The 17,254-nt window shown below is 33.7% G+C and overlaps 1 protein-coding gene across 3 annotated transcripts in view; it reads right to left on the bottom strand.

The window, feature by feature from the left end:
• Positions 1 to 17,254, bottom strand: part of VPS13A (vacuolar protein sorting 13 homolog A) — a 226,192-nt gene that overhangs the window by 173,475 nt on the left and 35,463 nt on the right. For all 3 annotated transcript variants that reach the window (XM_045781058.2, XM_045781059.2, XM_045781060.2), the window contains exons 10-19: positions 15,739 to 15,796; positions 12,753 to 12,880; positions 12,458 to 12,564; positions 10,865 to 11,036; positions 9,246 to 9,308; positions 8,596 to 8,725; positions 7,703 to 7,797; positions 7,219 to 7,361; positions 3,480 to 3,669; positions 3,279 to 3,393 (exon numbers count right to left, since the gene is read on the bottom strand). In XM_045781058.2, coding sequence (XP_045637014.2) covers positions 3,279 to 3,393; positions 3,480 to 3,669; positions 7,219 to 7,361; positions 7,703 to 7,797; positions 8,596 to 8,725; positions 9,246 to 9,308; positions 10,865 to 11,036; positions 12,458 to 12,564; positions 12,753 to 12,880; positions 15,739 to 15,796 — 1,201 coding nt within the window. The remainder of the gene's footprint in view (positions 1 to 3,278; positions 3,394 to 3,479; positions 3,670 to 7,218; positions 7,362 to 7,702; positions 7,798 to 8,595; positions 8,726 to 9,245; positions 9,309 to 10,864; positions 11,037 to 12,457; positions 12,565 to 12,752; positions 12,881 to 15,738; positions 15,797 to 17,254) is intronic.

Here is a 17,254-nt window from a genome sequence, read left to right as displayed (position 1 = left end):
TTTCCTCTGAGGGGTCAGTGAGGAGTGGGGCCCTGAGCTCTTGGCTCCAGGCCAGAGATTGGAAGGCCACCATTTTCATTCTCATCCTCTAAAGCCCCACGGAAAGGCTTCCGGAAACAAAAGCTACATATAGGAAACCTGAGCAGATTACTTCACCTGGCCCCCAAGGGGGTGCAATTCTGCCTGGGGCAAATACCCTGGAGAATCAAAGCAACTCTCTCTAGTTCTAAAAGCAAAAAAAAAAAAAACAAAAAAAAAAAACTATAATATGTAGAATTGGCTATCATGTTGTATACCTATCACTAACATTGTAAGTCAACTATACTTGAATTAAAAAAAATGGAAACCAGTAAAACAAAGAAATAACAATAGCATGTAAATGATGAGGATGGTAAATGGGAGTTTAAAGATTACATTCAACCTGGAAAACCAGGACATGGTAAGAGAACTTAACCCTCCAACTGGTGAGACTTTTACTTAAGGGAACACTTGATACAGTCATATCACATCCCAGATACCTAAGCTGGTGATATTAGTCGATCAACATTAACACTTTCCTAGAAATCACTGACAACTACAGAGGTCTCAGAAGACTGAAATGGACAAATGCCCAGATTTCTTTAGAAAGAAAAGGATAAGTTAATATCTTTTATTAACTGGTCAAGTGAATATGGGTTGTGAGAAAAAAAAAAATCTTCTTAAAGATTTTATTTATCCATTTGGCAGAGAGAGAACACAAGCAGGGGGAACAGCAGGCAGAGGGAGAGGGAGAAGCAGGCTCTGAGAAAAACTGGGAGAAGGGGGTAGTACCCCTCTGATTGTAACCACAACAAAGCCCTCATGTGCATACACAGCCCAACATCTCTTTGGCATTCCAATATATCTCAAGTACTGTCCACCAACATGCCCAAGACAACTGGGAGAAGAAAATAAAATTCTTCCTTGAATGAAAGTCCATTTAACCTAGACTCCAGAGAATTTTCCCAAATAATTTTCTAAGAAAAATGATCAGCTCACAATCAAAAATCACTAAGTATGTAAAAACAAACATTACCGTGAATAAGAATCACCCAAGGGGGGAAAAAAAAGATAGGATGAAAAACAAAGATGTCTTCACTTAATGGAACTATCTAAATAGAGAATTATCTGGTGAGAAATAATATAAAATAACTACACACACTGTTTGAAGAAATAAAAGTTTAAAGATATCCATGAACTATAAAGAACTATAAAGAACAAAGCAGATTTCAATTTATAACAAAACGGAATTCCACAACTGAAAAATATAATCACTAAAATTTAACCTAAAGATTTAGTAACATATTCGACACAGTTTAAGAGGATCTCAGTAATTCAGTAGATAAATTAAAAGAAATTACCTGGCATGTAACAGAGAGGGGGAAAAAAAAAAAAGGAAAGAAAACAGGATATAGAAGAATAAAAGAGTAAGAAAGGCTAAAACACAGTAATCCAGGGTACCAGTAATCCAGGGTACCAGAAGAATGATTTAAGAGAAGTATATGAAGAGTTAATGGGTAAAAATTTTCAAGATGAATTTTCTAAAATTCATTTAACTTACCAATCCTCAGAATGGTCCACAGCTGGATATATATTACACTGAAACTATAGACTAGAAAAGATAAAGACAATCTTGGGGCTCCTGGGTGGCTCCATCAGTTAAGCATCCAACTCAGCTGCAGCTCAGGTCATGATCTCAGGGTACTGAGATAGAGCCGCATGAAGCTCCATGCTGGGAGTGGAGCCTGCTTAAGAGTCCCTCTCTTCCTCTCCTTCTGCCCCTCCCCCACCCAGCTCAGAACTTGTGCTCACTCTCTCTCCCTCTAAAAACAAAAACAAAAAAACAGTGTAATATGTAGAATTGGCTATCATGTTGTACACCTATCACTAACATTGTAAGTCAACTATACTTGAATTTAAAAAAATGGAAACCAGTAAAACAAAGAAATAATAATAGCATGTAAATGATGAGGATGGTAAATGGGAGTTTAAGTGCTCTCAAGTCCTTATAATGACTGAGAGAGTGTAAAAATTTTTATTAAATTTCTATCTTGAGAAAAACATGTGTTGTAATTACTAGAGTAAAAAAAGAGAGAGAATGTTTAAGTTTTAAATGGTATACTGAGGGGGTGGAGGAAAACAAAGTAATGCTAAAATTTATTTTTAGAGAAGGAAAAAAGGAAAAAAAAAGTCTGTAAATATAGACTGAAAAGTATCCCACTATATGTTGTCGATATGACACATCTAAAAGTAAACATACCAGGTAAAAGAACCAATAAAAACAAGCAAATTCGAACCAAGAAAAAACTAGGATATCCATACTAATACCAGAAAAAAATATTATAATGGGAAAAAAATTAAAACATTACTAAAAATATATGCAGTCAACTTCATAAAAGGAAAAGATTTGGTTTACTGGAAAAAAGTTTTTATTATGCATGTACCTGTTGACAGCAGATTTAGAAAGAAAAAAATGACAGATCTAAAAGCAATAGACAAATGCACATTCATGGTAACACTATTTTTCATTTATTTCTCTGAAGAACCACTGGAATACGGTGACAGAGACAGGAAAAAATCCAGTAAGGATACAGAAGATTTGAAGTACATGATAAATATGACCTAAAAATATGTATAGGTATGAAAAATATAGGCGTTTCAAACATATGTGAAATATCTTTTTAAATTACCATATACTGAGCCAGAAAGCAAGTCTCAAGAAATTGCAAGGCACCAAAATCATACAGATCAACTTTACATGATCTTGTACATTTTAAATACATATTTAAATATATGGAATCTGTAATTTAAAATTTTCCACAAAGAATTCTTCAATACCATATGGTTTCACCGTTCAATTAAGTAAAATACTAGAAGAATAAATAAAACCCAATCTTATAAAAACTGCAAAAGATAAAAAAGGATAGAATTTTTATTTTCTGAGGCCAACATATTAAAATCTAGAGTTCATTACATGAAAGAAAAATGACAGGTTCATTTTCTCATGAACAGAATTCCAAAAACCCTAATAAGATATGAAATTAATTTGAATGTGATAACAGGTTTGTTCTTCCTGGGTGTAAGAAATGATTATTGTTATACCTGAATTTAAATATAACAGTACCAATTAGTTTCAACTAAACTATATCTAGTCTAGACACATAAATTTAAAGTTTGCCTTACTAAAATCAGTGTAACGTGACTAAAAGTTTAGTATAGGATACAATTCTTAATGTAACAACATTAATATTAGCATTTACCTGTTGCTGTCTTCTCACGAAATTCTTCAAGTTTTGTCAAAGTCGCTGAAGTGAGCTGTGCTAGATTTACCTCTTTTGGAGGTCTGAAGAATTCCACTATACTATTCACTGTTCTCTGTTAAAATAAGTACAATTAACATTAGGCACAAACTCAAAGCAAACTGAAATATATTAAAACTTAGTGATTAAAAAAACGCTTACTGCATCATATATCATTTCTAAAGGTTCAGCTTCTATGATACACCTTTGAGCAGCAGTTTCATCTAATGGATTTATCTCAAATATAATTTGGAAGAGTGATGCAGCATCATCCAATGAAGAAAGAAGGCGGGGTTTTGTTGAATTATCTGGTAAGCCAGTAACATGAAATGAATCAATTTTGGTTTCAAATCTACATGAAAAAAGATAGGACAAAAATTAGCTACCAACCCTATTTTACATTTTACAGTATTTTTCAAATCGAAAATAAAGTAAAAATTAATGAAAGCAATTTCAATCTGCATTTCTTCCTATTCCATTCATGTCGAAGAAAATACACACTTTGATCTGAATTGACACAGATTAATTCACAAACAACTGTATTCACATGTTGATTTCTAAATTTGAAAAAAAAAGTTGGGGTGCCCGGATGGCTCAGTTGGTTAAGTGTGGGCCCTTGGCTCAGGTCATGATCCCAGGGTCCTGGGATCAAGCCCCGCATCAGGCTCCCTGCCCAGTGGGGAGCCTGCTTCTCCCTCTCCCTTTCCCTCTGCATGCCCCCTCCCCTTTCTTGTGCTTTCTGTCAAATAAATAAAATCTTTTTAAAAATTTTTAAATAAATTAATTTTAAAAAGCTATGAATGGAGTCACAGATTCCCAGAGCAGGGGCTCACGAAAGAAAACTACCATGTACACCAGTGCCATAGTTGGAAAACCTGAACTGTTTCATTCTCTTGAACTGCTGGAGATTCAAAGTGAACAACTCTAGGGGACCCAATCATATGGGAGCCCCCACAGTATTTGGAGATACACCTTCAGAAACTGGACCAGGTTCCCACAATAAATACTGGAGAAAAAGCCCTTCATGCTTCAGGCAAGGAAAGGAGAAAAGGAACCATTTAAAAATATGCCACAGCACTACGTTCTTAAAAAAGCATGCTCTTTGGAGGAACTAGTTAACTGGAGCCTAACCTAATGAAGTATTATCGAGCCAAAATACTTAAAGAAGGAAAATACCCAACTTCAGTCAGGTCTACTATTCCTTACGGAAGAAGGGAAACAGTCAATTTCCGCAACTCTAGCTAACCTCTCCCACTAAGGCAGGAGGAGGGGGAGTACTGGGAAACTTCTTAAGTTCACACACCAGAAGCATGGGATCATTAAAAGACTGAGAGCTAATCACAGCACTAGAGATCTCTTCCCTTTCCCCACACATCTTACAACCAAATCACTAGAGGCTTAGTTACAGTTCTTTTCATCTAGTACATCATGTCTGGCTATCAAGTAAAAACAGCATGGCACACCAAAGGGCAAACAACACAACTTCAAGTGACAGAACTATTTAAAAATAACAATCAATATGCTAAGGAGTATAATAGACAAAGTACAACATGCAAGAAAAGATGAACAATGTAAGCAGAGAGACAGAAATCCTAAGAATGAACGAAAAATAAAGATCAGAAACACTGTAACAAAAATGTCTTTAATGGGGGGCACCTGGGTGGCTCAGTCGTTAAGTGTCTGCCTTCGGCTCAGGGCGTGATCCCGGCATTATGGGATCGAGCCCCACATCAGGCTCCTCTGCTAGGAGCCTGCTTCTTCCTCTCCCACTCCCCCTGCTTGTGTTCCCTCTCTAGCTGTCTCTCTCTGTCAAATAAATAAAATCTTTTAAAAAAATAAATAAATAAAAATGGGCAAAATAAGTTAATACACCTTTCTCTAAAGAATATACAGAAGTAACCAATAAGCACAAGAAAAGATGCTCAATACTGTTAGCTATCAGAGAAATGCAAATTAAGACAACAATAAAAGACCAATTCACACCCATTAGGATGGCTGTAATTCAAAAGGACAGGTAGGAACTGGCAAGGATATAGACTAATAAGAAACCTCATACACTGCTGCTGTGAATATAAAATGGTGCAGCTGCTTTGGAAAACCATCTGGCAATTCCTCAAAAAGTTAAATACAGAGTTACCGCATGAGGAAACAATTCAGCTCCTAAGTACATACCCAGGAAAATTTAAGCCTTATTGTCCATACAAAATATTGTGTGAGAGAGAGACCGAGAGACTGATACTATACAAAGCAAAATTTTTCTTCAGAAAAGCAGAATCATTTTCTACCCTCATCAGTAGTAAATATGAGTGCCCCATCCCGATTCATGCCTTTTATATTAAAAGCATTACTACATTGTCTTTTTTATGCTTTGTGACTATTTTTCCCCTATTAATTGTATTTCAAAAGTATTTTACGTAAGTGGGTTCTCATATAACCAAGTTCTAAATTATCGTATTTTTCTCTTACAGTTTCTCTTTTGATGTTGTATTTCAGACATTTTTTCCACATACCAAGATTATATAAATGCATATCAAAAATTTATCCTTTATCAATTTAAAATACTAATTTTATCATATTTAAAATCTTACTAATAAATTTTTTTAAAATTCCTACATGGTCTTTTGACACATGTCTATTTTTATAAGAAGAGTGAATTATCAGTGTTTATAATACTTTTTAATATCTGAAAGTTCATGTCTTTTAATTATTAATATTTTTTCAAAAACTTCTTAGCTGTTCTCATTGATTTACTGTTTCATCATCTCAAGGAAGGACAGCTGGTTATGGAGCATAGGCCATAGCTGCAATCTATTATGAATCTGTTAGTATGCTCTAACATGATGACTGTATCAATAAAATAGATAAAATATTTAAAAAAATACTGTAAATATCCTGAGCAACATTATTCATAATAGCCTAAAAATAGAAACAAATATCCATCATCTGATGAATGGGCAAACTAAATGTGGTATATCCATACAATGGAATATTATTGTGCAATAGAAAAAAAATAAAACACTAATTCACGCTGTACTATAACTGAACCTTGAAAATATGCTGAATGAAAGAAGCTGGACAGCAAAGGCCATATATCATATGATTCCATTCGTATGAAATGTCCTCAACAGAATTCTTAGTAATAGAAATTAGTTGTTGCCGGGGCGCCTGGGTGGCACAGCGGTTAAGCATCTGCCTTCGGCTCAGGGCGTGATCCCGGCATTACGGGATCGAGCCCCACATCAGGATCTTCTGCTATGAGCCTGCTTCTTCCTCTCCCACTCCCCCTGCTTGTGTTCCCTCTCTCGCTGGCTGTCTCTATCTCTGTCGAATAAATAAATAAAATCTTTAAAAAAAAAAAAAAAAATTAGTTGTCACCATACACTGGGGAGAGGGGAGAATAGGGAGTAACTGCTAAAACGTGTAGGATTTCTTTTTTTAGGGTGTCAACATGTACTAGAATTAAGATAATGGTATTGTTGCACAGCTCTGAAAAATGCCAATGTGAATTTGGTATATGACACCAAAAGTGTGATAAACAAATGAGTTGTATGCACACTTTAAATGGATGAATTGCACGGTATATTAATTATATCTCAATAAAACTTTTTAAAAACAAAAGTAAAAGATATTCCCAGATAAAAACCAAACTGTTGATGCAGTTTCTTTTTATATAGTGTGACTGCTGACATTTTTGTTTTATTCTTCAGTGTCCTTCTTCATTTCCTTAGCATAGAGATTTCTATTGAAGCTGTATTCTTTTGAATAATTCCACAATGTAAGTTCCTAAAAATACATATGGATACATTAAACCATAGTACCCTTACAAAATACTCTAAGACTGTCATCTAACTTCCAATCTCACAGTGAAATGCTTACTCACAGGCAAAAGAAAAATACTTACTTAATGGCTTGTGCTCCTGGTCTTTGCACAATCAAAGTGCTAAATTCTTCTACTACAATATCTAACAGCTCAGGTGTCTCTTGTTTTTCTCTTAGAACAATAGACATACTTTTCAAGTGAACAAAGAACTTCATGGCTTCAAACTAGAATATATTGAGAGAAATAAAAAGAAATTTATATATATTTATTTATATATGTGTATATATATTTATATATATGTACATAAAGACAACAAATATTCTTCTTTAGTGTTTATTCTTTCCAATAACCAAAAAATACTTTAAAAACAACCTTCTATATAGTAAAGAATCACCATATAAACACTAAAAAGTAGGGACAATTTTTATCCATACCTTGAAAATTAAAATAAATATAATATGTACCGACTAGGCAAAGATCACAGAATGAGTAACATTTTTGAAAGGATTAAAAATAGGCATATGTACTGTTAAACTCTAAGGTATAAGGCAAGAAAACATCTTACTGTTTTTGGCAAGGTTGGATCAACTGCTGTTTCACTATAGCCAATTGCTTCATACAGTAAAGTTTTTTCTTCAGCTGTCAACATTTCTTCAAGAACTATAATCATAAAGAAGTGTTTTGCATTCTTAACTGGTAAGATAAAACTAACCCACAATTTAGCTGCTTTTAACAAATTGGCAAATTTAACTCTTTTTATACTTTGAAGAAATTACAAAAAAAATTTTTTACTTAAAAAAATTATAATTACTGAATGTTAGGATGGCACTGGCTATTTTAGAAGGATTAATCTCCAAAAATATAAATTGCTAAATATATAAATTTAGCAATAGAAATTTCTAAATATTTGGATTAAGCTCACAAAATGACTAACTGTACTAGGCACCAAGTGGTATTGTGCTAAGCAACATACTTAGCATACAAAGTAAGTAACAATATCATAATTTCCCATTTTACAGATGATAAAATTGAGGTTTTGAGAATTTAAATAATTTGCCTGGGCTACACTGCTAGTTAGTGATAGATCCAGGATATACACTTAAGCCTGTAAGTCTCCAAAGCTATGATCTTAAACATGTGGTAAGGAAACAAAAACCTTTCCAAGAAACGATTTCAACAAAAATTTACAATGGCTTATACCCTTGGAAATTCACACATTTATTAAATCCTGAGCTTTTATAAAGCTCTTTTGTAAACATTAAAACATTTTTTATTTAACATATACATGTACAATGTTTTAATAGTAATTTTATTGATAAGGATAAATCATGTATATGTATATGCTTGTTTATTTTAATTAGAAAATTTTCTGCAAAACTTTATTTTTACAACTGATGATTAGCTGCACTAAATTAACCTAATGATTAACTGTACTACTATAAAATGAAATGGACCTACTTCCAGGCTTAACATCTGGTTGTTCTTTACTTCTTGGTTCTGACCAAGTCCACAGCCAGCTAAACCATCCTTTATTTTCCTCTGAATCTTTTGCTCCTTCTCTGAAAATCCTATATCCAGCTTTCTTTACCTAAAATGAATAAATTTTCAAATAAATAACAAATTATCTTTTATTTAGCAGTCTAAGAGAAAAATGACATTTACAAAATTTAACTACTCCAGTGAAAAAAATGTAAACAATATACAAACTGACAACAAAACACAGTAATGCAACACATAAGCCAAATATAAGAACTTAGGATTTCCAGGTAGATAGCCCTACTGTCTTACAAGTCACAGTAAATCACAACACGGCCCCTTTCCCCCGCCAAAGATTGGATTTTCACCTTCACATGAACTCAGCGTTTCATATTTAGCAAGAATTTTTATTTAGCCCAATTATTTAGCAAGAACTTTTTCCCCATAGGACCTAATTCAAATGTATGGGGCAAAACATCACATCAATTTTTCTTATACCACAAAGAAGCAAATTTGAACCCCTTTTAGGGAACAGTATACTACAGCCCCAAACTAATAGTATCACTCCATCTGTCAAATCTATATGGAATCTAGATTTATTGTCTACCAATTAAAAGATAATGTGGAATTACCTCAACTTCTGCCTGTTGTCTTGATATAGTTATATTAAATACATCCAAGGTCTTTTCCAACTCCTTAAAATATAAACAAAAGTGTGCTTCAATGAGTAACTTTATATAATCTATAGAAAGATTATAAAAATTACAAAATTTCAGTATATAATCTAACAAACTGCTGTAATAAGGAAAGATAAAATAGGAAGCAAAACACAGATCATCCATCAACATAATACTTCTGTTAAATTCTGAGAAGCAGTGTTTGTATATATGTCAGCTTGGAAATCAGTAATGATGGACTACCTCTCTTAAAGAAATCATACATATCATGCATATAGGTGTCATATTAAGATTTATAGACACATACTAAAAGATACCATATAGGCACTGTTTAAAATGACTTTTATTTGGGTTTTAACTACACCTAAGGGTAAATATACTAGTGTCACTTTCAACTAAAATTCTAAATCCTTCATATTATATGCACAGTTGGTGTGTCATCTTTATATTCCAAGTAGATCTAGATACACTTAAAACTTGTTTTGAAATTCTACACTTTCCAAAGCTTTTATGGCTACCAAACTGAGATAAACTAAATGTTTCATCATATTAATACATTATTTCCATGACTACTTTTAAGAGTTTCATGCTAAAATCTTTTTCCCCCTAAAAGAAGCAACCATGACCTATCTTCTAGAAAACAACTTACTCAGAGTTCTACTATCCCGTAGACTTGGAAGATTCAGGTTAAGTTAAAAAAAAAAAAAAAATTAAGGAAATCTGTAACCACCCCAAAGGACTCTAACTCCAAGCATTCTTAATAGTCTAGGTCTGCAAGAAGTCTTCTACCTCAAACATAAAAATAAAACTCAATCTTTAGGGAGCTCCTAATTGGAAACTGGCCTAGATTCAGAATGGTTACATTAATTTCAAGAGGCTATCTCCCCTCAGTATCCCTAAACTAAACACAACCATCTATCCATAAAACAACCCCTTCTAGAATATATCATAATGCTAACAGATAAGACTAGTATTTAGGGAATTCTCAAGACAGATAATGATATGTAAAGTTGCTGGTAAAGACTAGAAATGCCACAAGCATGAAGAGAAAAGGGACTCTGTACAGGCAGAAAATTCAGGAAAGTTCATTCAAGAGATGGGACTTAAGTACAGTTTGAGGAATGAGTAAAACTAGAACAAACAGAAATGAGGAAAGGCAGATGGACTTGGCTACAAGTATAAGCATAGTATGTATAAAAGACAGGAAATTTATTTAATTAATGCCGTTAGATGGTAACAGGGGAAATGGAGTGGTGACAGGTAGTATAAGGTTCTGAAACTGACACAGAGAAGACTGGAATTAATGTAGCAAATGCTTTTCAGGCTTTGAGGTTAAAAAAATCATAATGTAAGGCTTCAAGTTACTATCTGCATGAACCCAAATCTGTTCAGATTGAGAAAAATCTCAAATTCTAACAGCTCACAGAAGAGTATCACCAGAGCTCATATCGCCCAACTGAAGTGAAGAAAGAGTACAAAAAAGTCTAAGTGAAAGCGAATGGTCAGTCAAAATTAGAACAAATTATGAGGAATTATGTAGTACAAAATATTCAACAATTTCTAAATATGCTAACCTCCAAAGAGATGAGAATTTCACCAGTTGGCTTCTTAGTTGTTATCTTTTTTTTATACAGTTCTTTATACTGCTTCATTTTTTGCCTATGTTCTCTAATATGCTTCCATGACCACATCCGTAACCGGGGGCAGACATTTACTTCAAGAATACCATGTATAGCATAAGCCCACCTAGTTAAAAAACAAAAACAAAACCCTACACTTAACACCTTCAGACCAACAGTACAAAATATAAAATTACTTCCTTACCAAAACAACATACATACTACAGAGACTATACTATAGTACAGAGACTATGAAAAAGGTGTACTATCTGAGCACTTGATCCTCCCCAGCCTTGTTTGTATTAAGACTACATTAATTATTAATCTCATCTCTTTCCTGAGTGAAAACAAACAAAATCACTGAATTTTGTTACAAAAAATATAGCTCTACAGAAAGACTATTGAAGTACCACTTGGCAATAGCACTTTAGTCACCTGAATAGTAATTAAAAGTCAACTATAAGAGTAACTGCAACTTCTAGAAAACCACAAGAGCTTAATAAACAGAATAACAAGACTTCTGGATTTTAAAAAGGGGCTGTACATACCATGATTTTCAACTTTAATCATATAGGTTTAAAATATCTAATACAAAAGCTTTAATTTTTTTTTAAAAAAGACATTACCAGACACAAACTAGGATATAGTTCTTAAATAACCCCAAAATACAGTTAATTAATGATATTTTAGTATCTCCATTTTTAAATTTTGTTTTAAAAAATCCCTTAAATCAATTTTATTAACATAATAAGCAAAAGCCATAAATCAAATGACAATTAGTATCTGCCCTTAAAGAGTATCTTAAAAAATTATTCTTAAATTCAATAAATTCACTTTTAAACTGTATTTTATAAATCTTAAAAAAAATTAAATCAAGCAATTCTACTTCTGGTTATTTATCTGAAGAAAATGGAAACACTAGCACAAAAAGATACATGTTGTTCTCTAACATTAAATGCAGCATTATTTCAATACAATAGTCAAGATACAAAAACCACCTACATGTCCATCAATGAATGAATGAAGAAAATACGGTATATAGATATACAATGGAATATTATTCAGTCATAAAAAGGAATGAATCTTACTATTTGTGACAACATGGATAGGCCTGGAGGACATTATACTAAGTGAAATTAGACAAAGAAAGAAAAACATATGATCTCACTTACATACGGTATCTTAAACAAAAACCAAAAAACTGAGCTCACAGAGACAGAAAACAGACTGGTGGTTGACAGAGATGAGAAATAGGCAGTAGGTGAAATGGGTGAAGGGGATTAAAAGGTTCAAACTTCTAGTTATAAAGTAAGTACATAATGAGGATATAATGTATAGCATGGTCACAATAAAACTATACTGCGTATTTGAAAGTTGCTATCTTAAAAGTTCTAAAGAACAAATCTGTCCTTATACATGGTGATGGACGTTAACCAGACTCACTGTGATCAGTTTACAACATATACAAATATCAAATCACTATGCTATAAACCTAGAACAAATATGTCAAATTATATCTCAATTTTAAAAAAACGTAAGTCATTTTACCAGTCTCTGGCATGATAGTGAAGAGGTACATCAGGTTTGAATTTCCTATAGGGCAGATTTTGCGTCATCATATCAACTGATTCAAGAAGCTCCATAACACTGAAATACTGAAGATGAAAAAATTAAGGCTCTTAAATGTTTCCAATTTTTTGTTCAATTATTAAAAAAAGTTAAATTATTGACTTTTTAAAGGAAAAGTTACCATGTAACATTGTGTTTGAAATATATTTAAAATCTTAGTTCTGCTTTTATCAAATTATACCTGACAATTTAAAATTTTGTTTAAAAAAATCACCTGTGGCTTATTAAATTCAATTGCTATGTCATGTAACTCAACATCCAGGTTTATCTTGGGGGCAGAAAAGTCAAAATCTGATCGCCGATTCATCTGAAGTTTGGCATTAGCAGATATGGGGCGAAACACTGAAAAATAATATAAATTTTATAAAGTTAAACTCAGTTATATTTCAAGAGTCCCAAAGTACAAAGGGGATGAAGTGGAAAATATTGATTTTCATTTCTTATACTCTTTCTACTTTCCCAGATTTCCACACTGCTACAATTTGATCAGATGAACTGTCATTTAATTAATGAAGAAAATTCTTTTATCTTTTTCCTACCTATAATTTATATTTTAAGTAAATGAAGACTAAGTGAACTCCCCCTCAAAACACCAACATAATCCGTAAAAGCAGGAACAATCTCAAAGGCAAAAATAGTGTAATAAGATAATCTTAACAGAAATACTTTAAAGGAATTACATTAATAATGCTAAAGGAGAAAAGATTATATTTGACCACTGACTTCCATTATAGAATTATAATTTCTGAATTTCTGATCAGTTTCTATGTATCCATTTGCCCCATTTTAACATGTAAAAGGAGAGGTGAGAAGATGAGTGAGTTAACCCAGGATAACCTTCTTGGCTCAACCCATAATCTAAAATGGATTAAACTCAAGCCTTTATATTTAGTGTCAAAAGAGTAAGAATATTCTTGCAGAGGGAGACCAGAAATAGCAGAATCTATACCAAGATCAACTATTAAATTATAAGCTAATCTATATAAAAAAAACAGTATGTTTCTCGTTTTAATCATTCCCGAGGCATAGCACTTAATTTTTTTTACACACTGAGCATTTAAATATGCTGTGAACTTGAAAAGAACAAGAAGATAGTCAACAAATGGAGACTGCTTAAATTCATCAGGATCCAGCTATACAGTAAAGTACCATACAGTGAAAAATGAGAAAAATTTATATATACGTAAGTGGAAGGAAATAGTAAAAGAAAGTTCAGGGGCGCTTAGGTGGCACAGTCAGTTAAGGGTCCAACTATTGGTTTCGGCTCAGGTCTGATCTCAGGGTCGTGAGATGGAGCCCCACAATGGGCTTTGTGTGGAGTTTGCTTGAGTTTCTCTCTCCCTCTCCCTCTGCCGCTCCCCCTGCTTGTGCTCTCTGACAGAGAAAATCTTACCAAAAAAAAAAAAAAAAAGCCTACAGTCCTCCTTCCCTCTCCAGCAGGTAGATATATCAGTTGTCAATTTGTGAATTCCAAATTCATCCTTCATTGCTTAATCTAAAAACTAGATTTGGGCCCTTTAACTATTTTTTTCTTTACCGGCTAGCATAATGCTAGACACTGGAGAGTTACTGCAGGGGGAGTTATGCTTCCCGGTTCTAATGGGCTCATTCCACAGACTCCTGCAGTACCAGGACTTTTCCGCCGCCCAGACACTACCAAGCGCCTCCTACAGAAGGCAGCTTGTCCAGCATGACAGACTTCAGCACCGGCCTGTTGAGGAGCACAGCAGCTAGCAGCAGCTAGCAAATTCTCCCAGCACCCTATGGCAATTTTGCAGTGAAACGCCTATGAGACAACTTCTCCAAGAGAAATGCTATAGTTCCGGAAGGCAAATTTCCAACAAGTTTAGTGGCACGGCACCACAGAGACCTTTCCTGGCAGTCAGCGAGCCCTGGTCATGTCCTTTCCAACAAGGTCTAGATCTCAGTGTTGAGACAGGCAGACCCTGTTCTTTGGGCACTCCATTTAGTCCTAGGGTAGGGGCAGTTCCTTCTATTATTCCTATATTCTTTAGAGTTCTCTCTACTTTTTATTAGCCAACCCCTTGTTACTTCAATCCTGTGACAGTAATTGTTTTTATTAAATTTCCCCTGCTCAAATTACTGTATAGTTTCTCTCTCACCAGACCCTCACTAATGGAGCAGGATATGAGAGTAGGGCAAAGGAGAAATCAGTCAAACCTAAAGTGATAGATAGGAGAATCATCAACACACACAAGATGCAATCTCATCTGTTCTTACTGTTTGCTTTGAGGAAAAAAATCTAGAAAATAAAATATCCATTTCCTGGCTTTGAATTGGTTTCAAGAATGAAAACGGTAAGTCACTTCAAGGGTGCCTGGGTGGCTCAGCTGGGTGAGCACCCATCCTGGTTTCAGCTCAGGTCATGATCTCAGGTGGTGAGATCAAGCCCGCTTTGAGCTCCATGCTCAGCAGCGGGGCTCCAAGCTCAGTGGGGAGTCTGCTCCAGATCCTCTCTCTCTCTCTCTCTACCTGTCTCTCCCGTGCCCATCCCTCCACCCCACCTCATGCACATCTGAGCCCTCTCTAAAAAATAAATCTTAAAAAAAAAAATATGAGCCACATCAGGAAATTAATAAAGTATAATCATGAAGGTGGAAGAATACAGAGAAGAATCACTGATGATATCAGACAACCAAATCCAATAAATACATTATCAATCCATCAATCGGTATTTATTGGTTGCCTATAGGGTAGAAAAAATAGTACTCCTTTCAATTTGCAATTTTAGTTACTCATTTCTAATTATAAAAGTACTACATGTTCATTTTGGAAAATTCAGAAACAGAAAAAAGTATGAAGAAGAAAAATTTTAAATATACATTTTTAAAGTAGTAAGATCACACTACAGACCACAGCAGCTACTAGCCTTATTAAGTTGTATTTGCCATGGAAAATGTCTGTAAAAGATCATAAATCATTACTGAATAATCCTTAGAGATTTACCATGTTTATTACATCCTCTCTTGTTGGACATTTTTCTTTCCTATAGTTTCAAAATATAGCAAAAAGCTCCCCAATAGTGAATGGCATAGAACAGATAACTGGTTTTTTTGGTGATATAAATACCTTAAATTATATGACAAAATTAAGATGAAGCATCACAGTGACATTATCAATATTCATTTAAAAATCATACGGATTACTTTAATTGCACTTATTTTATAAAACATACTTACCAAAATCATAACCTTTCGGAACAATATTTCCATCGACAATGCCCTTCTTCAAGCTGTCCTATTAAAAGACAAACTGCTTTTTATTTATATTCATGTCAATATATCTTTATTCTACAAAATCCTATTATATACAAAAAAATATTTTAAGGCAATTTAAAAAATAACTCAAACTTCGAGGAGGACTTAGCTATGGAAAATATTAAAGTGCTTAGACAATATCCCATTAAACTACTACTATTAAAGAATGATCTAGGAACTACTTAGATATATAGTGTGTGTTTTTACATATTTGTGTACAAGCACATATATAAAATCTGACAAAATTCAACATTCACTTACAATAAAAAATCTTAAGAAAGCAGGTATAAGGGAAATACACCTTAACATAATAAAGGCCATATATGACAAACCCACAGCTAACATGCTCAACAGTTAAAAACTGAAAGCTCTTCCTCTAAGATCAAGACAAAGATGCCCACTCTTACCACTTTTATTCAGCATAGTATTAGAAGTCCTAGCCAGAGCAATTAAGAAAAGGCATCCAAATTGGAAAAGAAGTAAAACTGTCACTGTTTGTAGATGACATGACATTCTTTATAGAAAGCCCTAAAGACTCCACCAAAAACTGTGAGAACTGATGAATGAATTCAATCAAGTTGCAGGATACAAAATTAATATACAGAAATCTACTGCATTTCTATATACTAATTATGCAGTAGCAGAAAGAGAAATTAAGAAAACAATCCAATTTAAAATTACATCAAAAAAAATAAAATACCTAGGAGTAAATTTAACCAAGGAAGTCAGTCGGAGAAAGACAAACACCATATGACTACACTCATATGTGGAACTGGAGAAACAAAACAGATGAACATAGGGGAAGGGGTGAAAAAAAAAGTGGAGGGAGGAAAACCATAGAAAACTGAGGGTTGCTACAGGGGAGGTGAGTATGGCTAATTAGGTGATGGGAATTAAGGAGGGCACTTGTGGTGAGCACCGGGTGTTACCTGTGAGTAATGAATCACTAAATCCTACTTCTGAAACTAATATTACACTCTATCTTAACCAACTAGAATTTAAATTAAAACTTTAAAAAAGAAAATTAACTAAAACTACTATAAAGAAATTCATTATTCACATTTTATAACTCTAGGTAATTAAAACAACAAAACAAAGTATTTTAATTAAAAAAAAATTTTAACCAAGGAGGTAAAGCTTTGTACACCAAAACTGTGAGACACTGAAGAGAGAAACTGAAGATGCAAAAAAATAAAAAAAAGGGACTACATTCCATGCTCTATATTGCAAGAAATAATCCTGTTAAAAAGTCCATACTACCCAAAGAAATCTACATTTTTAATAATTTTTTATGTTAGTCACCATACAGTACATCCCTAGTTTTTGATGTAAAGTTCCATGATTCATTACTTGCATATAACACCCAGTGCACCATGCAATACGTGCCCTCCTTACTACCCATCACCAGTCTATCCCGTTCCCCCACCCCCTCCCCTCT

This window comes from Ursus americanus, chromosome 34, assembly GCF_024610735.1.
Source record: "Ursus americanus isolate L20-20 chromosome 34, mUrsAme1.1.p, whole genome shotgun sequence".
Taxonomy (NCBI): domain Eukaryota; kingdom Metazoa; phylum Chordata; class Mammalia; order Carnivora; family Ursidae; genus Ursus; species Ursus americanus.
This window is presented reverse-complemented; position numbering and strand designations above follow the sequence as displayed.